We start from the raw sequence: 20134 nt of genomic DNA, 5'->3' as shown, positions 1-20134 counted from the left end.
CTGCAAATACACCTACAGCCACTCTGCAGTGACACAATGGGTGTCATCAGTTGTGGGTCTTCATTATGATCCTCAGGAAAGGGCATTATTGCACAAACCAGACAGGATTCGCAAAAACGTGGCAGTAGTGGTGCCAATATAATATGTAATGTGAGTTGGTCAGAAATTCAATATAAGTAACAATCATGACAAACCCTCAAACACCCTTGTGCATCCCCTTCATGCTCACGACATGTTTGCCTTACGCTGCCTACTGCACATATGTGATGCATGCCCTGTGGCTGCAGCACAGGTAGTGGCAGGTTGAGTGAGGCTGACTGTGAAAAAGATGCAGTGAAAAAGGGTGAGTATGAGATAGAGCCATGAGATTGTATGAGGATTGGGTTGAGTGGTAGTGGCGGGATGAGTACTGGCGAGGTGAGTAAGTGCAGGTAAGATGAGGATGAGGTTTGAGTGGGTGTGAGGAGTGATGTGACAGAGTAGTGTTGGCAGTGCAGAAGGAGATGTGGAGTGTAGGGGAATGAGTAAGTGTACTCACTTCGGCTGACCTACTTAGGTCATTGGAGCGCCTGCTGCACTGTATGCAGATGGGCGATATGTTGGTATTGCAGGTGACCTCCTCTGCCACCTCGAGCCCGGCCTTCCTGGTGGCAGAGGCAGGCCGCTTCCTTCCGCCCGCCGGGGGGAAGATCTCTGTCCTCCCCCTCCTCCTCACCCCATCTAATGATACCTGGAGTGAGGCATCATTAAACTGGAAGCAGCCTTCCCCCTGGGCTGCTCCATGCTGTGATTTTTGCTATTTGTTGCAGCATCTGTCAGTGGAGGACTGCCCCTTTAAATAGAGCTCCTCCAGCTGTCAGACCTTACTGCGCATGCGCAGCCCGCCCGACGCGCAGATCAGCAGTGGGGAACCCGGAAGAACATAAGAAATAGGAGCGGGAGTAGGCCAATCGGCCCCTCGAGCCTGCTCCGCCATTCAACAAGATCATGGCTGATCTGATCCTAACCTCAAATCTAAATTCATGTTCAATTTCCTGCCCGCTCCCCATAACCCCTAATTCCCTTTACTTCTAGGAAACTGTCGATTTCCGTTTTAAATTTATTTAATGATGTAGCTTCCACAGCTTCCTGGGGCAGCAAATTCCACAGACCTACCACCCTCTGAGTGAAGAAGTTTCTCCTCATCTCAGTTTTGAAAGAGCAGCCCCTTATTCTAAGATTATGCCCCCTAGTTCTAGTTTCACCCATCCTTGGGAACATCCTTACCGCATCCACCCTATCAAGCCCCTTCACAATCTTATATGTTTCAATAAGATCGCCTCTCATTCTTCTGAACTCCAATGAGTAGAGTCCCAATCTACTCAACCTCTCCTCATATGTCCGCCCCCTCATCCCTGGGATTAACCGAGTGAACCTTCTTTGTACTGCCTCGAGAGCAAGTATGTCTTTTCTTAAGTATGGAGACCAAAACTGTATGCAGTATTCCAGGTGCGGTCTCACCAATACCCTATATAACTGCAGCAATACCTCCCTGTTTTTATATTCTATCCCCCTAGCAATAAAAGCCAACATTCCGTTGGCCTTCTTGATCACCTGCTGCACCTGCATACTAACTTTTTGATCTTCTTGCACTAGGACCCCCAGATCCCTTTGTACTGCAGTACTTTCCAGTTTCTCGCCTTTAAGATAATAACTTGCTCGGTAAGTGAAGACCAGGTAAGTGGATCCAATTAGGCTGCGATCGCGCGGGGGGCAGACTGATTTCGCCGGGCGCGTTACCCATGCGCCCAATAGCCCCCCCGCCGCAAACCCGCGGCCCTGGTAACATCGAGGTCATAGAGTCTGCAAAGGATATAGACAGGTTAAGTGAGTGGGCAAGAAGGTGGCAGATGGAGTATAATGTGAAATGTGAGGTTATTTACTTTGGTGGGAAGAATAGAAAAACAGAATATTTTTTAAATAATGAGAATCTATTAAATGTTGGTGTTCTGAGAGATTTGGGTGTCCTTGTACAAGAAACACAATAAGTTAACATGCAGGTACAGCAAGCAATTAGGAAGGCAATTGGCATGTTGGCCTTTATTGCAAGGGGGTTGGAGTACAAGAGTAAGAAAGTCTTACTACAATTATATAGGGCTTTGGTGAGACCTCACCTGGAGTACTGCGTACAGTTTTGTTCCCCTTATCTAAGGAAGGATACATTTGCCTTAGAGGCAGTGCAACAAAGGTTCACTAGATTAACTCCTGGGATGAGAGGGTTGTCCTATGAGGAGAGATTGAGTAGATTGAGCCTATACTCTCTGGAGTTTAGAAGAATGAGAGGTGATCTCATTGAAACATACAAGATTCTGAGGGGGCTTGACAGGGTAGATGCTGAGAGGTTGTTTCCCTTGACTGGAGAGTCTTGAACTAGGGGGCATAGTCGCAGGATAAGGGTCAGCTATTTAAGACTGAAATGAGGAGGAATTTCTTCACACAGAGGGTTATGAATCTTTGGAATTCTCTACCCCAGAGGGCTGTGGATGCTGAGCCATTGAATATATTCAATGTTGAGATCGATTGATTTTTGGACTCTAGGGAAATCAAGGGATATGGGGATCGGGTGGGAAAGTGAAGTTGAGGTCGAAGATCAGCCATGATCTTATTGAATGGCAGAGCAGGCTCGAGGGGGCGTATGGCCTACTCCTGCTCCTATTTCTTATATTCTTATGTTCTTAAGATAATTACAGTGCCAGCACTGCTGTTTGAGGAATCCTCCAGCTGCACTATGTCTCACTTCTTCTATGTTCTCAGGTACCACCTTGTCCAGGAAGGCCTGTTCATTTTGACTGATTGGTCTAAAATGAAGACGACCTCTTGTCTAACTCTAACCTGCTCCCTCCTGTTTGATCTTGCAAGCAGAGAACTTGTACTGAAATGTTGAAGGTTTGAAGAGCATATCGACAAGTGACAACCAAGTGGCCACCCTGCACGTATCTTGTGTGAGTAAATGTACATGTGTCAGGAAAGTAGTAAGCTTTCTTTGTGGGAGATTTTTTCAAAATGGTCAAGCAACAACAGGTGCAGTTTGAAGTGGCAGTGATGAAGTGACCCCTCCTACAGTATTGGCATGCATGTGCAATTTGGAAAGAACTGTTTTGTGATGCTTCAGCATGCAACCTCAGTCAAGGTGTTACAAGCTGAGAGGAATTTATTAGTGGCCTGCATACTTTGCCAATCAACTTGATGAAGTGCCATGCTGGCTGCACTTACCTTGATAGACTTCCAGAAGCTTTAATCATTTTCCTCATCTGCTTCCAGGTCCTGACATTTATCCTGACAGCCACCTCCTGTCGAGCAGCCAGCACATTTCTTCTGAGGAGGGTGTGTGAGATGCCAATCCCTCCTTTGCCCCAATTCTTATAAGAGAACCTCCAGACATGAATCTGAGAGAATGGTGCTGATCCAGTCCCTCCTGCAACCGTTTCTCATTTTCTGCCCAGCAACAATGAATGCACCCCTTTAAAAGGCAGCTGGAGTTGAACACTATTTCCCAACCCACTCACAACGAGCTTCCATGAGCTTCCATGAGGCAGAGAGCTCAGCATGAATGCATAATGATGTTTTATTGCTGGGTCTAGAAAAATTCCCCGACTACCTCTCAGGCCCCGATATTTACAGGGAGATGGGGAGGGTGCGGGGGAGCGCGGTAGCACGGGGTAAACAGGGGTTTGCCGAATTTAACTGCAGGACCTCATTCCAACTTTTTTCTTCCATTTCCTGCCTGGCCGCCGGCCAAATTGACAGGCTGGCTGGCTGACGGACGGGAAGACCAGTGGCAGGTGGCCGCAGCCTGGAACCCTTGGGGACGGTCCCCAGCAATTGGGAGGGGAGAGGGAATGAGAGAGCGGGGCTTGGGGCAGGAGGGGGGAGAAGAGAGAGGCCATCGTGGGAGGGAGGGAGCGAGAGATCGGACTGGAGTGGGGGGGTGGGGGAGTGGGGGGGTGGGGAAGTGGGGGAGTGGGGGGGGCGGAGAGCGGCGATCATGGTAGGAGAGAGGCCATGATCAGCAGAGGGGAGGCTGAAGGCTTGCATGAGGGACTGGGAGGAGCACTCCTGCTCCTCCTGGCCCACGAGAAGTGCTGTAAATGTCACTTGCCTTCTTGAGCCGGCAGCTCCTGCCTCCCTTTTACTGCTGGGTTTCCCAAGCCGTGGGAAGCCTGCACGGCAACTGTTAAATTTAATTCAGGTTCCCAGTTGCGCTGAGGGAGCCTGATTTAAATATGTTAATGAAGTGTCCCACTTCGCCACAGCGGGATATTTGCATGCCACAAAACCCACTACCATAAAAATGCCGTGCACAAGGGGTTGGGGACGTGTTCCCCATTTAAAAATTTTTATTCCCTCCCCCCCCCCCCGACCCTCTCCCACCTGTCATGGGGAGGATAATATCGAGGCCTCTGTTTCCCTCCCATTGAACCAAAACAAATTAGAATGCAATTTCTTAAAGATCAGCAAATATGTCTTGCTGATTTTTTTCACACATATGTGATATGCACTAGCGAGGATTCTTGATATTTCAGTATTCTTATTGTAAATTCACCTCTACCAAATTATCTCTTGTTGTCTGAACTCTAACCTTCGTAACTATATCTGTCAAAGATGGGACTGTTCTATGCATTTAAAGAGAAATAATAATTCCAGTTGTATAGATAGCAGATTAATTCTGTATTTGCTATTTCACTGCAGATTTAACTATTCCTTCTAAAACTACAAGGAAAATGGCATTGTCCATTCATTTTGTGCCAAAATCTAATCCAGTAATGGATTATTCAGCAATTAGATACATACTTCTTGTATTTTTCTATTACTGTGTCAATCTGCTGACATTGCAATTTTGGTACTTAAGAGGATTAAATTGGTAAAGTGTCAAATTATTTTTTTAAGGAGAATTGTGGAGGATCGGCCCACCGATTATATGCATTATTGATTCCTGAGAAACAAATGTGTTTTCCATTGCATTCTAAACTCAAACTTGTGTATACGGGTTGTGCAAAGTTCTAACTCACGGTAGCAGCTATTAGCTACTGGTAAAACAAGCCAGTTATTGATACATCCACGAAACATAATTCACTGCTGTAGTATTACAACATGATTGTATAAATAAAGGAAACAATCTGAAGTGGTTGATAGTGAGGTGGAAAGCTATAGACCCAAGGAAGATATCAATGGACTGGTCAGGTGGGCAGAAAAGTGGCAAATGGAATTCAATCTGGAGAAGTGTGAGGTAATGCATTTGAGGAGGGGAAACAAGGCAAGGGAGTACACAATAAGTGGGAGGATACTGAGAGGTGCAGAGGAACAAAGGGATCTTGGAATGCATGTCCACAGATCCCTGAAGGTAGCAGGACAGGTAGATAAGGTGGTTAAGAAGGCATATTGGATACTTTCCTTTCTTAGCCGAGGCATAGAATATAAGAGCAGGGAGGTTATGCTTGAACTGTATAAAACATTGATTAGGCCACAGCTTGAGTACTGCGTACAGTTCTGGTCACCACATTACAGGAAAGATGTGATTGCACTTGAGAAGTTACAGAGGAGATTTACAAGGATGTTGCCAGGTCTGGAGAATTTTAGCTTTGAGAAAAGATTGGATAGGCTGGGGTTATTTTCTTTGGAACAAAGGAGGCTGAGGGGAAATTTAATTGAGGTGTATAAAATTATGATGGGACCAGTTAGAATGGATAGGGAGGACCTATTTCCCTTAGCAGAGGGGTCAGTGACCGGGGGCATAGATTTAAAGTAATTGGTAGAAGGAATAGAGAGTTGTTGAGGAGAATTTTTTTCACCCAGAGGATGGTGGGGGTCTGGAACTCATTGCCTGAAAGGATGGTAGAGGCAGAAACCGTCAACTCATTTAAAAAGTACTTGGATATGCACTTGAAGTGCCGTAACCTACAGGGCTACGGACCAAGTGCTGGAAAGTGCGATTAAACTGGATACTTCTTTTTTGGCCGGCACAGGCATGATGGGCCGAATGGCCTCCTTCTGTGCCGTAACTTTCTATGATTCTATTCTATGAACTTTTGGGAAATGTTTATTGCTCTCAGATCTGTCTTTACATCAGCACACCATCAAAATCTGCTGCTTTTGCTAGTAGGGACCAGCTGCTCAGAGCTTTAATCAACTTAGCCCACTGAAAGTTTGGGATTACCGACATCGATTATGAATGGAAAATCATGGGGAATGTATGCGCAAATTTCCAATAGCGCGAATTCCAAGATGATGAGCACAACTAAACATTCCATGAGCCCCTCCAACCATTATAACGGGGAATAAGGAAACGGCAGAGACGTTAAACAAATATTTGTATCTGTCTTCACAGTAGAAGACACAAAAACATATCAGAAATAATGGGGAACCAAGGATCTAATGAGAGTGAGGAACTCACAAAAGGTAACCGAAGTGTGGAGGGGGAAGATGTTGGTATAGTTCTTAATCAATACTTTGCGTCTGTCTTCACAAAGGAGAGGGATGTTGCAGGGATTGGAAGTTAAGGAGGAGTGTGAAATATTGGATGGGATAAACATAGTGAGAGAGGAAGTAGTAAGGGGATTAGCATCTTTGAAAGTAGATAAAACACCAGGCCCGGATGAAATGTATCCCAGGCTGTTAAAAGAAGCAAAGGAGGAAATAGCGGAGGCTCTGACCATCATTTTCCAATCTTCCCTGGATACAGGCGTGGTGCCGGAGGATTGGAGGATTGGAGGACTACAGTTATTTAAAAAGGGAGAGAGGAATAGACCGAGGAATTACAGGCCAATCAGTCTAACCTCGGTGGTGGGTAAATTATTGGAATCAATTCTGAGCGACAGGATAAACCATCAGTTAGAAAGTCATGGAGTAATCAAGGACAGTCAGCATGGATTTGTTAAGGGAAAGTCGTGTCTGATTAAATTGATTGAATTTTTTGAGGACGAAAGGAGGATCGATGAGGGTAGCGTACTTGATGTAGTCTACTTGGAATATAGCAAGGCTTTTGACAAGGTCCCACGTGGCAAACTGGTCAAAAAAGTACAAGCCCATGGGATCAAAGGGAAAGTGCCAAGTTGGATCCAAACTTGGCTCAGTGGCAAGAAGAAAAGGGTAATGGTTGACTGGAAGGCTGTTTCCAGTGGGGTCCCACAGGATTCAGTACTAGGTCCCTTGCTTTTTGTGGTATATATTAATGATTTGGACTCAAATGTAGGGGCATGATTAGGAAGTTTGCAGATGATACAAAAATTGGCTGTGTGGTTGATAGTGAGGAGGAAAGCTATAGACCCAAGGAAGATATCAATGGACTGGTCAGGTGGGCAGAAAAGTGGCAAATGGAATTCAATCCAGAGAAGTGTGAGGTAATGCATTGAGGGAGGGCAAACAAGACAAGGGAATACACAATAAATGGGAGGGTACTGAGAGGTGTAGAGGAAGTGAGAGACTTTGGAGTGCATGTCCACAGATCCCTGAAGGTAGCAGGACAGGTAGATAAGGTGGTTAAGAAGGTATATGGAATACTTTCCTTTATTAGCCGAGGCATAGAATATAAGAGCAGGGAGGTTATACTAGAACTGTATAAAACACTAGTTCGGCCACAGCTTGTGTACTGAGTACAGTTCTGGTCACCATGTTACAGGAAGGATGTAATTGCACTAGAGAGAGTACAAAGGAGATTTACGAGGATGTTGCCAGGACTGGAGAATTTTAGCTACGAGGAAAGATTGGATAGGCTGGGGTTGTTTTCTTTGGAACAAAGGAGGCTGAGGGGAGATTTAATTGAGGTATATAAAATCATGATGGGACTAGATAGAGTGGATAGGGAGGACCTTTTTCCTTAGCAGAGAGGTCAATAACCAGGGGCCATACAATTAAAGTGATTGATAGAAGGATTAAAGGGGAGCTGAGGCAATATTTTTTCACCCAGAGGGTGGTGGGAGTCTGGAACTCACTGCCTGAAAGGGTGGTAGAGGCAGAAACCCTCATCACATTTAAAAAGTACGTGGATACGCACCTGAAGTGCCGTAACCTACAAGGCTACGGACCATTTGCTGGAAAGTGAGATTAGGCTGGAGGGCTCATTTTTGGCCGGCACAGACACGATGAGCCGAATGGCCTCCTCCTGTGCCTTAAATTTTCTATGATTCTATGATTCTATAGACTTAAAGTAATTAATATTAGTAAAGAAAAGATACTGAAGAAATTAATGGGACTAAAAGCTGACAAAACCCCTGAACCTGATGGCCTGGAGGTCCAAAAGAGACGGCTGCAGAGATAGTGGATGCATTATTCCCTAGATTCTAGAACAGTCCCCGTGGATTGGAGGTAGCAAATGTAACACCGCTATTCAAGAAAGGAGGGAGAGAAAAAACAGGGAACTACAGGCCAGTTAGACTGACATCAGTAGTCGGGAAAATGCTGGAATGTATTATTAAGGACGTGGCGATGGGGCACTTAGAAAATCTTAATATGATTAGGCAGAGTCAACATAGTTTTATGAAAGGGAAATCATGTTTGACAAATCTATTAGGGTTTTTTGAGGATGTAACAAAGCAGGGTAGATAAAGGGAACCAGTGGATGTAGTATATTTGGATTTTCAAAAGGCAATCGATAAGGTGCCACATAAAAGGTTGTTACACAAGATAAGGGTTCATGGGTTGGGGGTAATATATTAGGATGGATAGAGGATTGGTTAACGGACAGAAAAAAGAGAGTAAGAATAAATGGGTCATTTTCAGGTTGGCAGGCTGTAACTAGTGGGGTGCCGCAAAGATCGGTGCTTGGACCTCAGCTATTTACAATCTATATTAATGACTTAGATGAAGGGACTGTGTGTAATGTATCCAAGATGTGGAGATGCCGGTGATGGACTGGGGTGGACAAATGTAAGGAGTCACACAACAACAGGCTATAGTCCAACAGCTTTATTTAAAATCATAAGCTTTCGGAGCTTTGCTCCTTCGTCAGGTGAAGTGAAGAGATGCATATAGGCACAGCATATATAGTCAGAGAACAATGCCTGGTGATTACAGATAATCTTTCTAACTGCCCTTTATTACACCTCGGTAGAGAGATAATCACAGCAATCAAAAGAGTTGGAATGCTGTGCCTGAAAGGGTGGTGGAAGCAGATTCAATCGTGGTTTCAAAAGGGAATTGGATAAATACTTGAAGGGAGAAAATATGTAGGGCTACGGGGAAGAGAGGGGAAATGGGGCTAATTGGATTGCTCTTGCAAAGAGCCAGCATAGGTTCGATGGGCCGAATGACCTCCTTGGAATCCATGGGATCCAAGGGAAAGTGGCAAGCTGGATCCAAACTTGGCTCAGTGGCAGGAAGCACTGGCTGACTGCCATTCCATTCTTTTGTCCTCTGAAGGGACCAACTGGATTGGATGGATTTGACATCACCCTGAGGAGTAACAGCCTCATCTGCGTCTCCTTCTGCTGTGCCTTAGCTACTGGGTGTCTCTGGCAGATGAGCAGTGATCTTTGTGGGAACACACCTTAGGAGTGTTCTCTCAGGCCTTAGTCCTTGCCTCTCAGTGTCAGAAGTGAAAGCCTCTGAGCTCCATTGTTTAAGGAATAGTTGAAAGGTTATTGAAACATATATGATGACTCCATTCTTTATCTGTCTATCTGAAATCTATTGAATGTTACATTGGAATATGTTTATTGAACTGTTTAGATATTTCAGATTAATTTTGATATTGACTTTTAAGTTCCTGTTATAGGAACAGAATTTTCCAATTATTAACACAAGTAACTAATTTCTATATTGCACAGTGCAAAAAACTGGGATTCTGCTGTGATATAATAAACGTTGCTCAAGAAATGTAATGTTGCTATTTTAATATACATGTACTACTGAACTACTTATAAAAAACTATTGTACTTGTTATAGGTTAACGCATACAGTGCTTTCCAGAGTTTTTTTACATTTTGGATTATGTCTGTCTTAGTTCATTTTTATCTAAGACCTTCTTATTTTTACCCCTCCATATTGCTTCCATGTCCCATTTCTGGGCCCATTGCCCCTGGAATCACTGCAGTAAATATTAACCCATTTGAACCAATTATCACATACAAGTGCTCATTCACACTCACCCTGCTGCTAACCTGTCAGCCAGCCAAAACAAATGAAGCCAACTTTGTGTCTGATGTAAAAACAGAAAATGATGGAACCACTCAGCAAGTCAGGCAGCATCTGTGGAGAAAGAAACAGAGTTAACGTTTCAGGTCGATGACGTTTCATTCAGGTCGATGAAAAGTTACTCTGTTTTTTTCTCCACAGATGCTACCTGACCTGCTGAGTGGTTCCATCATCTTCGGTTTTTATTTCACATTTCCAGTATCCGCAGTATTTTCCTTTTGATTTTGTGTATGATGTACTGCTTCCCCCTCACTACATCTCCCAGCCCTTTAAAATTAAACTATGCTGTTACCTGAATGAATAAAATTACAGTTTAATATTTAAAAAATCATTGCTAATTCACTGTATTCCTAAATAAGATAAAAACACTGACAAGTTCCCATTTTTGCACTGCAGACAGTACAACAAATTAAGAAAACAACTTACCTCCTATATCCGGTCTAAGTTTGGTGTCATATCCTTTCAGTAAGTTGTTCAGAATATTGGTCACATCACTTTCATGGACTCTTGGTGCCAAGACCCATGTTCGATTTATCATTGCGTCTTCATAATCTTCATCATCTATTTTGTTTGCACTAGACACATAAATGGTGCACATTAGAAATAAGGTTAAGAGGAATAGAAGAAATGTACAAAAATAAATGACAATTATCCATCAATTTGGAGTAATATTATAGAACTTGATGCAATGATCTTCTTGCCATTGTTCACCTATGTGATGCTCAAAGCCGTTATATTTTAATATCTACCCTGGCTCAATGAGACCTGCACAATACTGAAAGGAAAGGACTTGCATTCATATAGATCCTTTCGAATCTTTTGGATGTCCCAAAGTGACTGCACGTCAAAGAAAGTCATTTTATTCACAACCAAAGAATTAATAATGATGTGCAGTTACTGTAACGCAGGCAAATGCAGCAGCCAATTTGCAAAAGAGCAAGGTCTCACCCACAGCAAATTAGATAAATGACCAGTTAATCTACTTTGGTGGTATTGGTAGAGGGATGAATGATGGTCAGAACACCAGGAGAATTTGCAGCTCTTTTCCCAATGGTGCCAAGGGATTTTTTATATCCACCTGAACAGGCATAATGTTTCACATCTTATCCAAATGATGGAACCTCCAACAATGCGGCACTCCCACAGTATTGCACTGAAGTGTCAGCCTAGTTTATGTACTAGAATCATTACATGCTGGAGAGTGATTTAATACTCCTTAGCAGGCCATATGAGCTGCTTCTCATATCTCTCCAGAATTATGAGAACCCCATCTTGAAAATATCTTAATTCACAGGACCACCTCATCCTAAAACATAACATGCTGCAGGAACATGTCAAGGAACAAAAATCACTCTTAACTGCACATGGTGCTAATGTTAATTATCAATTTATTCTGCCATTATCCCAGATCAAAATGGAGAGTTCAATGCAAAGTATTTTTCAATTGTTGCTAACACCAAAACATTTTGACAGAATGGTACTCTGATGCACGCTGCATAATCTTGCAACTGACGGAGGCCTATTCATGGATTTTGAAGAGGAGAAGCAGCAGAACATGAAAGAGGAAGAAAGCGAGGATGTGCAACAGCCATCTCCGGAGAAGTTCATCTGGGTCTGATTGATAACGTTGCACTGAAATGGTTATTTCATCAAGGCCTTCAATCAGTTGTGTGAACTTTCCTTGTATCTGTCCTGTTGCTGCATGACATTCCCATATCTATCCTTAACATAATTACTCCCCCTGGCTGTTTATATATTAATTGTAAAATGAAGGTAACTGATTGTCAAATATTAGAGCGGTTAAATGTTTTTATTTATGTAATAATATGCACAGAGATTCTCGGGTAAATTTTACAAGTTTGTGTTAGCAGTGTGGAGCTCCACCCTCTGGAGGTCAGTGGATTCCATTAAAATGTACAACATCCTCTACCTTGTGTACTGTTCCTGCGGCTGGCTGCAAGGTCTGCGGAGTAGTTCCTTGATGTTCTGCTGGTACTCTACCTCTACATCCTTCTGCCCCTCGTGGCTTTCATTTGCTGTAGCAATATCCTGTGTTGCTGTCAAGAGTTTTAATACGTTCTGTCTGATCACTTGTGCAGAGCAATTTGCTACCACATTACCGGCCTTGATGTGAGAAGCGAGCACTTGTTTAGTACGGTTCGCAGACTTTTGCTTAAGGGTGAGACCTAGTTGTGTGAGCACAGTGATGAACTATTGCATGTTCTCTAAATCCCCCATTAATGATTCTCTGAATGCTTGCTGCAAATATATTGAAGCCGTTAACTACCACATCTTGAATTCTCATCCACACTGAATAATCAACAGAGGAACATGGGAAAGAAGAGGACCACAAAACACCACCGCCTGTTCATCTGCTTGGACCCAGTATCCAGGAAATATGAAAGGAAAGGTTTTTTTTTGCTGAGTATTGGGACCACTCAGTTCCCAAGTGCAGCAAAGAGAAAGAAGGGGCAGAGACGGGTACATCAGGTGTCTTTCCCTACTACACTACTCTGGAATATCTGGAGCTTCCCCAATGGATTGTAATTGGGCCTGTGCCTGGAGTAGGAGATGTTTCTAGCATCCCACCTCACCTTATTCTAAGTTGGCCTGTTGGGCGCCCAAACAAAGTGGTTTCTGAAGAAACCTGGGGTTTACAGCTGGACCAAAGGGTCTGCGGGGATCTCGCAGGAAGTTTGAAAACTCAAAAGGAACAAAAAGGTATTGAAAGATTTACAACTATTCCCCCCTCCCTCCCCAGAAGGACCCCTCCTCGGGGCCTTTTGACTCCTGGGTCTCAATGTTAACCCCTCCATGACAGGCGGGAGAGGGTCGGGGGGGAGGGTTAAAAATACGAGGATCGTGACCCCAAACCGTTGGACAGTGCTCGCCGCCGGATATCGGGGTGTCCAAGTGTCCTGCCACGAAGACGCAGGATGCTTAATTAACATATTTAAATTGGGCTCCCACAGTACAATTGGGAGCCCGATTTTAAATTTACTGTTGCTGCACGGGTTTCCCAGGGGATCGGCAAACTCGGCAGTGAAACAGAAGTGGGAGCTACTGGCTCCCCAAGATAAGTGCCTCTTTCCGCACTCCTTGTGGGCCAGGAGGAGCAAGAGTGATCCCCCCTCCTCAAGGAAGCCTTTAGCCTCCCCCAATCCCGAAAGCCAGCCTCCCCAACTTCCCGATTGCAGGGATCTACCCCCCCCCCCACCTTCCCAGTCACTAGCCTTTCCCCCCTCCCGATTGCTGGTCTCTTCCCCCAGCCCCGATCTCCAGCTTCCCCCCAGCCCTCCTGATTACAGGCCTCCCCACCCCCCAAGCCCCGATTGCTTACCTCCCCCCAGCTCTGATTGCCGGGGACCATCCGGCTGCGGCTTCGTGCCGCTAGTGTTCCCTCCTTCCTGCTGGCCAGGCCCTCTCTATGGCCGGCAGCTGGGTGGGAGACGGAACTATAACATGTTAATGAGGTCCTACTGTTAAGATCGGCAGGGCTTGCACATCCCCAGTCTTGCGATGTTCTTTGGCCATTTTCAACCACACCCGCCCCTCCCCGCCTCCCCATAAATATCGGGGCTCTGCTTTCAATTTCTCTCCCCCTGATCCCAGCACAAGGCCCTGTCAGGGCTTGGCATGCACCAGGCGTGTACCAGGGCCAGGCATAACCCAGACCAAGAATATCACGGTCAGTTCTCTCCTCATACACAGAGAAGGCCCTAAGACGAAAATCAGCCCTAACATATCCGAAGTGCCCCTCATATTTTTCTAACAAAATTTTTCGCAAGTTACTTATCCTTGAATTTGCTGATGCAATCAGCTCTCACTGCCTTCAACGGCAATCCTTTCCATGCATTGATCCCCCTCCGTATAAAGAAGTTAAATCTAAACTTTTCACCCTCTTCTAAGTTTGATGTTATGCCCCCTTGTTGTAAAATCTGTAACTATATGAAACATATATTTATCTTATCTACACCCTTTAGAATCATGAATACTTCTTGAAGATCAGCCTTCTCTTCTCCAGTGTAAACATTCCCAGCATCTACAGCCTCTCATAATTCAGATGTCTCATTCCAGCTATTGAATTCGAGCTATGTGTTATGAGCACCGTAAGTTTGAGAAGAATAGCCTAGGGTTGTTACCATTTTCGCATCCTTTTAATCAATTTAGTTGCCCTTCACTGTACCCTCTCTAATGCCAGGGTGTCTTTCTTATTATAAGGTGACCAGAATTGCACACAGTGCCCCAGGTGGGACTGGACCAGTGCACTGTACTAACTCGGAATCACTTCCTGAGATTTGTGAGCAGGGAATGCATACATGAGAAACCCCTCTGATGCACTACTTGTCAAGCTGATGGTGATATTGGGTGTATTGTGGGCTATTGGCTGGCCCTGCATCTGGATCATCTTCTGTGTGGAATCTGTGAAAAGAAATGATGGGAAATTAGGGGTTCACATGCCATGTTATCCATGGGACAGCATGTGCTGCTTGCAGAGGCATGTTACAGTCATTGCGTGGACTATGGTGAAGTTATCATTTGTTGCAAATATGTATATGTGCTTCTTAAAACACTAACATTAGATGCCGGCTCCACACCTGCCTCTTCATCAACTACACCCACTAATATCCTGCAGCCTAGAGCATCCACAATTGCTTTTTCACAAAGGTGATTAGTATGCAGATATGGTGGCTGCTGCTTCCAGTCATCTATTGCTCCCTTATATTAATTGCCAGATTATCTTGTATAGGAAAAATATAAAACAATTCCACACTGGTGCATTTGGGGAGAGGCCTTTGCCAGCACTGAACTTGGCCTGCGGAATTGGGATGCTAGGCTTCAGTCCATTTGGCACTGGATTCCTGATTTGGTGGAGAAAAATAATTTTTAAATTTTGAGGCAACATTATGTGCATGCGACGGCCTCAGTACACATTGGAAATTTATGCAATTAATTGTAAATTGGTCACAATCTAGATTCCTTGTGCAGTTTTGCAGCCCAACTCTTGATTCATTGAGTGCCTCTATCCAGCAGGCACTAGGAGGCCTGCAAACTGTTGATGAACACCATGGCCCTCAAACTCCAGGGGAGTTCTCCCAATCTCTTGCCTAAATTTTGGTAGCTGACCAGCAGAACGGCCACTTTCTGCTGTTTATACCATTTCTCCATGGGTTCCGCTCATCTCCTGCCAAAGTTAAGGCAGGAGAGCAGAAGATTACCCACAGAATTTCAGGACCTATCACTTAGGGTAGGTTGCCATATTAGTGAGACTTTCGTTCTGACTGCTGTTAACAACAAACTGAACTTTGTCCCTCAGAACTTTAGTTCTTTTTCCCTGTTGTTTCTTGCTGTATTGCTTCAAATCAGCATTTCTTTGGTGCACACCACCTAGATGCCACCAGTTTACCCCTGCAGCTACAAGCAGTATCGACCATGAGCAATTGCTATGGCAAGCACCTGGCATCTACCTGCAGGAGAGCCCGAATTACATCATGAAATCCAGATATAACTAACTGGGCATATTGGAAGAAATCTGCCTTCATCATCTCTAATTCAACAGGGAGGGGTCATCCAAATGTGCCCTCTACTGCAGCCAGACCATCAGATGGCATCCAGCAAATGGACAGCCCTGGTGACATTTTCCACATTAATAAGTCGTCCATATATTGATGCATCAAACAAATCACTGCCGCCTGACTATATCTCTGACTATATATGCGGCAATTTTCAAGGAATCCGACACTCACCTGACGAAGGAGAAAGCCTCCGAAAGCTTGTGATTTTCAAATAAAACTGTTGGACTATAACCTGGTGTTGTAAGATTCCTTGCCTTCTTTATCAGATACAACCCATTAGTCATTTTCCACATGGAAAGGAGGGCCCAGCACTTCTACCAAGTGACTGGGTTCCCAAGAATGCAAGGTGCCAAATAACAACACTGTAGCATATATGAATCAAAAAGGATTTCACTTGATCAACATGCAGGCAGTCCAAGATCACCGTAACCAAATAATTCAGGGGATGGCACGATACCCTGCAGCAGCCACGATGCTTCCACCTTTCAACAGTTGACTGTGATACAGCTGTTTGAAGGAGCAAGAAGAATACGCTGCTGGGGGACCGAGGATACCCCATGTGTCCTGGCTATTGATACCTGTCTGGAATCCCAACACTGAGGCTAAAAGAAAATACAATGAGGCTCCATCCGAACTTTTGTGGAACATACCATCAGGATGTTGAAGCAGTGCTTCCTATGTCTGGACAGAAGAGGTGGGGTCTTACTCAATAGTCCTGAGAAAGTGTCAAAGATCATTTGCATCTGCCCTGCACAGCACAATGTTTCCAGTAGAAAAGGGAAACAACATAGCCAGAAGGGCTAGGAGATGAACCTGCATCCTTGCCTGCAGAGGATGAAGAAGAAGGAGGTAGAAGAGGAGGAAAGAGGAATGGTCCCGGCTGTTGCACAAATCTAGTGCACCAAGGCATGATTGAGCAGATTTTTAGTTGTAATCTGTCTTTCGGATGAGACGTTAAACCAAGGCCCCATCTGCCCTCTCAAGTCGACGCAAAAGATCCCATGGCACTATTCAAAGAACAGCAGGGGAGGAGTTATCCCCGGTGCCCTGGCCAACATTTATCCATCAACCAATACCACTAAAACAGATTATCTGGTCCATATCACATTTGTGTTTGTGGGAGCTTGCTGTCCGTAAATTGGCTGCCACGTTTCCTACATTGGATTAGTGACTGCATTCCAAAAAAAAGGACTTTGTTGCCTGTAAAGTGCTTTGGGATGTCCCAAGGTCACGAAAGGCTCTATATAAATGCAAGTTATTTCCTTTCAACAGCTCTTCTATCCCTAGTGGAGCAGACCTGTGGGTCCATCTGTACTCCACTCAGCCCATAGCACAGGCTGATCAAATCCCCCACTCTTTCACTGCAATCCTTACACGTTTGCGCTCATCACCAACAAGCCAACAAATCATCACCAAAGATGCAAGCAGTTTTTGTCTTTGCTCTATGTGTGCCACCGCATCAGTGTTTGCTTCACTGGTGCAGATCCAGGTAAATCTCCCCTACCAACTCCAGAGTTTTCACCAGCATGATCTAAGGCCTAAAATTCCTTGAGTATTCCGATCCGTCACCAGAACACCGGCAGGGTGGGACCTCTGACAACCAAAATGCTGCACCCCTGAGGCCATCCCAAAAACCAGGGTCTGGGTCATTGGCATGGGGAGGGGTGCAGACTCTTGTTCCATTGGCTGCATTACCGGTGCCATTGGCCTTGGGGGTAGGGCAGGAGTTTCAGAGCAACACATAGCCACAACAAGGTCCTGCTGTTCTGACCAAAGCTGGGCAAACATGAAAAAAATTTCAAAGAATTCAAAGTTACCACTTTGCAATTGATTACTCCATCATTGATTGCCATTGAGAACCTGGCATTTGAGACCACATAGGCCAAGTTTTCTACTAGCATTTGGTTCTAGTACGCAAGTACCTGGCTCTGGGGCAATGGAGCTGCAACTGGTGTGATTTCTGACACATGATATTATCCCACCAGTCCTGTCTCTTCTAGTGATGTCCACACACTGAGGGGTGGGGGTGAGGGGAGGGGGATGGATGCAAGAAGTACCCGCCTCTACATCCAGCGGAATTGGGCAACTTGAAATAAGGAGCAGAACTCAGGTAAAACTAGGCCCACCCCAAATTCCAGTCTGCCCACCCACCCCAATTGCACTGGCACTGCACCATTCTCCATGCCCACAGACCCAGAAATTTCTGGTTTACAGCACAAAGCCCAGAAATTGGTCTTGTCCGGCCTTAATAAACAATGGTCTTTGCATGGATTTTATACAAGGAAAAATGATCTTCTACTTCTTAATTAACTCATTCATGTATTCTGCTCCCATTCATTAAAAAAACCTTCAAATTCAATTTTCATAACTGAGCATAAAGCACACATTATGATTACAAATTACTGACTATTATGTGGTGATTTTACAAATTTGCACTCCCACTGTACAGCATTGACTGCTGAGAACTCATTTTGGAATTTCCGGCATGCGCACCCATGATTTTCTATCCAGTAAAATTAATGGGATTGCAAAATTATAATATAATCCTATTAATATTCAGAAAAAAAAATTCTACTGGGGAGGGGGAAGATATTGTAAGTAAAGATATAAATCTCCTAACCATAGTCCTATTTCATTAGCAGATGTATTTTTATTTGAAGAATACTTTAAGTACCAACCTGTGAATCCATATACAATAAATTCTTACTATAACTTCAGTCAGTGGAATATTGGCAGACATCATAGAATCATAGAATCTTACAGCACAGATGGAGGCCATTCGGCTCTTTGAAAGAGGTATCCACTTAGTTCCACTCTCCTGCTCTTTCTCCATAGCCCTGCAAATTTCTCCCCTTCAAGTATTTATCCAATTCTCTTTTGAAAGTTATTACTGAATCTGCTTCCACCACCCTTTCAGGCAGTGCATTCCAGATCATAATAACTCACTGTGTAAAAAAAAATTCTCCTCATCCCACCTCTGGCACTTTCCAGGTTTTGGATAATTTTACAAATTTGTACATTTTTTGCAAATTCTATTGAAATCTAGATACAACACTGGAATACTCTGGGATGGGAGTGAGTTGTATTAATCGGAGATCAACTGATGAATGTATTCAACATGCTGGCCGATCAGGTTGAGAAGAGCTTAATGCAGGGTTCCCCAGTGCTGACCAGTGGTCTATTCCCAAACAGATCCCTCGATATGTTGAACGATTTCTCAGTAGCTGGGCCATGGCAGAAGTATGCATAGAAGAGGGTGCAGCTTCTCTGGGTGAGGCAACATCTGTCTCACCCAGCTACCCCTTTCCCCAAAAATGATAGTGCTTGATAGTTGGCAGCACCAGGCAGCCACCACCGTATCAGATGTGGCAACGGTGGGCAGCACCATCTCATGACCAAGCACGAAGAGGTAGAGAGCTCACGCCATCCCAAGAGGAGCCCAGAGGCAATCAGCGATGAGTCACAAGTCTAACTCCTCCCACCGAGGGAGCATCTAGAAGGAGCACGAGATTGACTGTAAAAGACAATCACCATACACTGTCACCAAGTAGAAGCTCAAGGGTAAAAAGAAATAGTGACACTACACTGTTCATTTCAAGGAAATAAAGTAGTTCTACTTTACTTAAAATAAAAACAGAAAATGCTGGAGAAGCTCAGCAAGTCAGGCAGGATCTACTTTACTTAAGGTTTGTCCAGAGTTCATTTCTGATGTGGCAACAACAACAATAACAAATTGCATTTACATAGCACCTTTAAAGTAGTAAAACGTCCCAAGGAGCGTCACAGGAGCAATTAACAAACAAAATTTGACACCGATCCACATAAGGAGGTATTAGACAGGTGACCAAAAGCTTGGTCAAAGAGGTAGGTTTTATGGAGCATCTTAAAGGAGGAGAGAGAGGTAGAGAGGCAGAGAGGTTTAGGGAGGGAATTCCAGAGCTTAGGGCCTAGGCAGATGATGGCATGGCCACCAATGGTGGAGCGATTAAAATTGGGGATGTGCAAGAGGCAAGAATTGGAGGAGCACAGAAATCTTGGTAGGTTGTAGGGCTGGAGGAGGTCACAGAGATAGGGAGGGGCGAGGCTATGGAGGGATTTGAAAGCAAGGATGAAAACTTTAAAATTGAGGCATTGCCAATGTAGGTCAGCGAGCACAGGGGTGATGGGAGAACGGGACTTGGTGCGAGTCAGGATATGGCAGCAGAATTTTGGATGAGTTCAAGTTTATGGAGGGTGGAGGTGGGAGGCCAGCCAGGAGAGCATTGGAATATTCGAGTCTGGAGGTAACAAAAGGCATGGATGAGGGTTTCAGCAGCAGATGAGCTGAGGCAGGGGCGGAGACGGGCAATGTTACGGAGGTGGAAGCAGGTGGTCTTGGCAATGGAGCGGAG

General features: G+C 44.6%; 1 protein-coding gene across 1 annotated transcript in view; it reads right to left on the bottom strand.

Moving 5' to 3' along the window:
• gabrg1 (gamma-aminobutyric acid type A receptor subunit gamma1) overlaps nucleotides 1-20134 on the bottom strand; it is a 182357-nt gene that overhangs the window by 86297 nt on the left and 75926 nt on the right. Inside the window, exon 2 of the mRNA XM_067988234.1 lies at nucleotides 10594-10742. Within this exon, the coding sequence (XP_067844335.1) occupies nucleotides 10594-10742 (149 nt within the window). The remainder of the gene's footprint in view (nucleotides 1-10593; nucleotides 10743-20134) is intronic.

The sequence above is a fragment of the Heptranchias perlo genome, chromosome 1, assembly GCF_035084215.1.
Source record: "Heptranchias perlo isolate sHepPer1 chromosome 1, sHepPer1.hap1, whole genome shotgun sequence".
NCBI lineage: Eukaryota > Metazoa > Chordata > Chondrichthyes > Hexanchiformes > Hexanchidae > Heptranchias > Heptranchias perlo.
The sequence above is the reverse complement of the archived record's forward strand: the minus strand, read 5'-3'. Positions and strand labels throughout refer to the sequence as shown.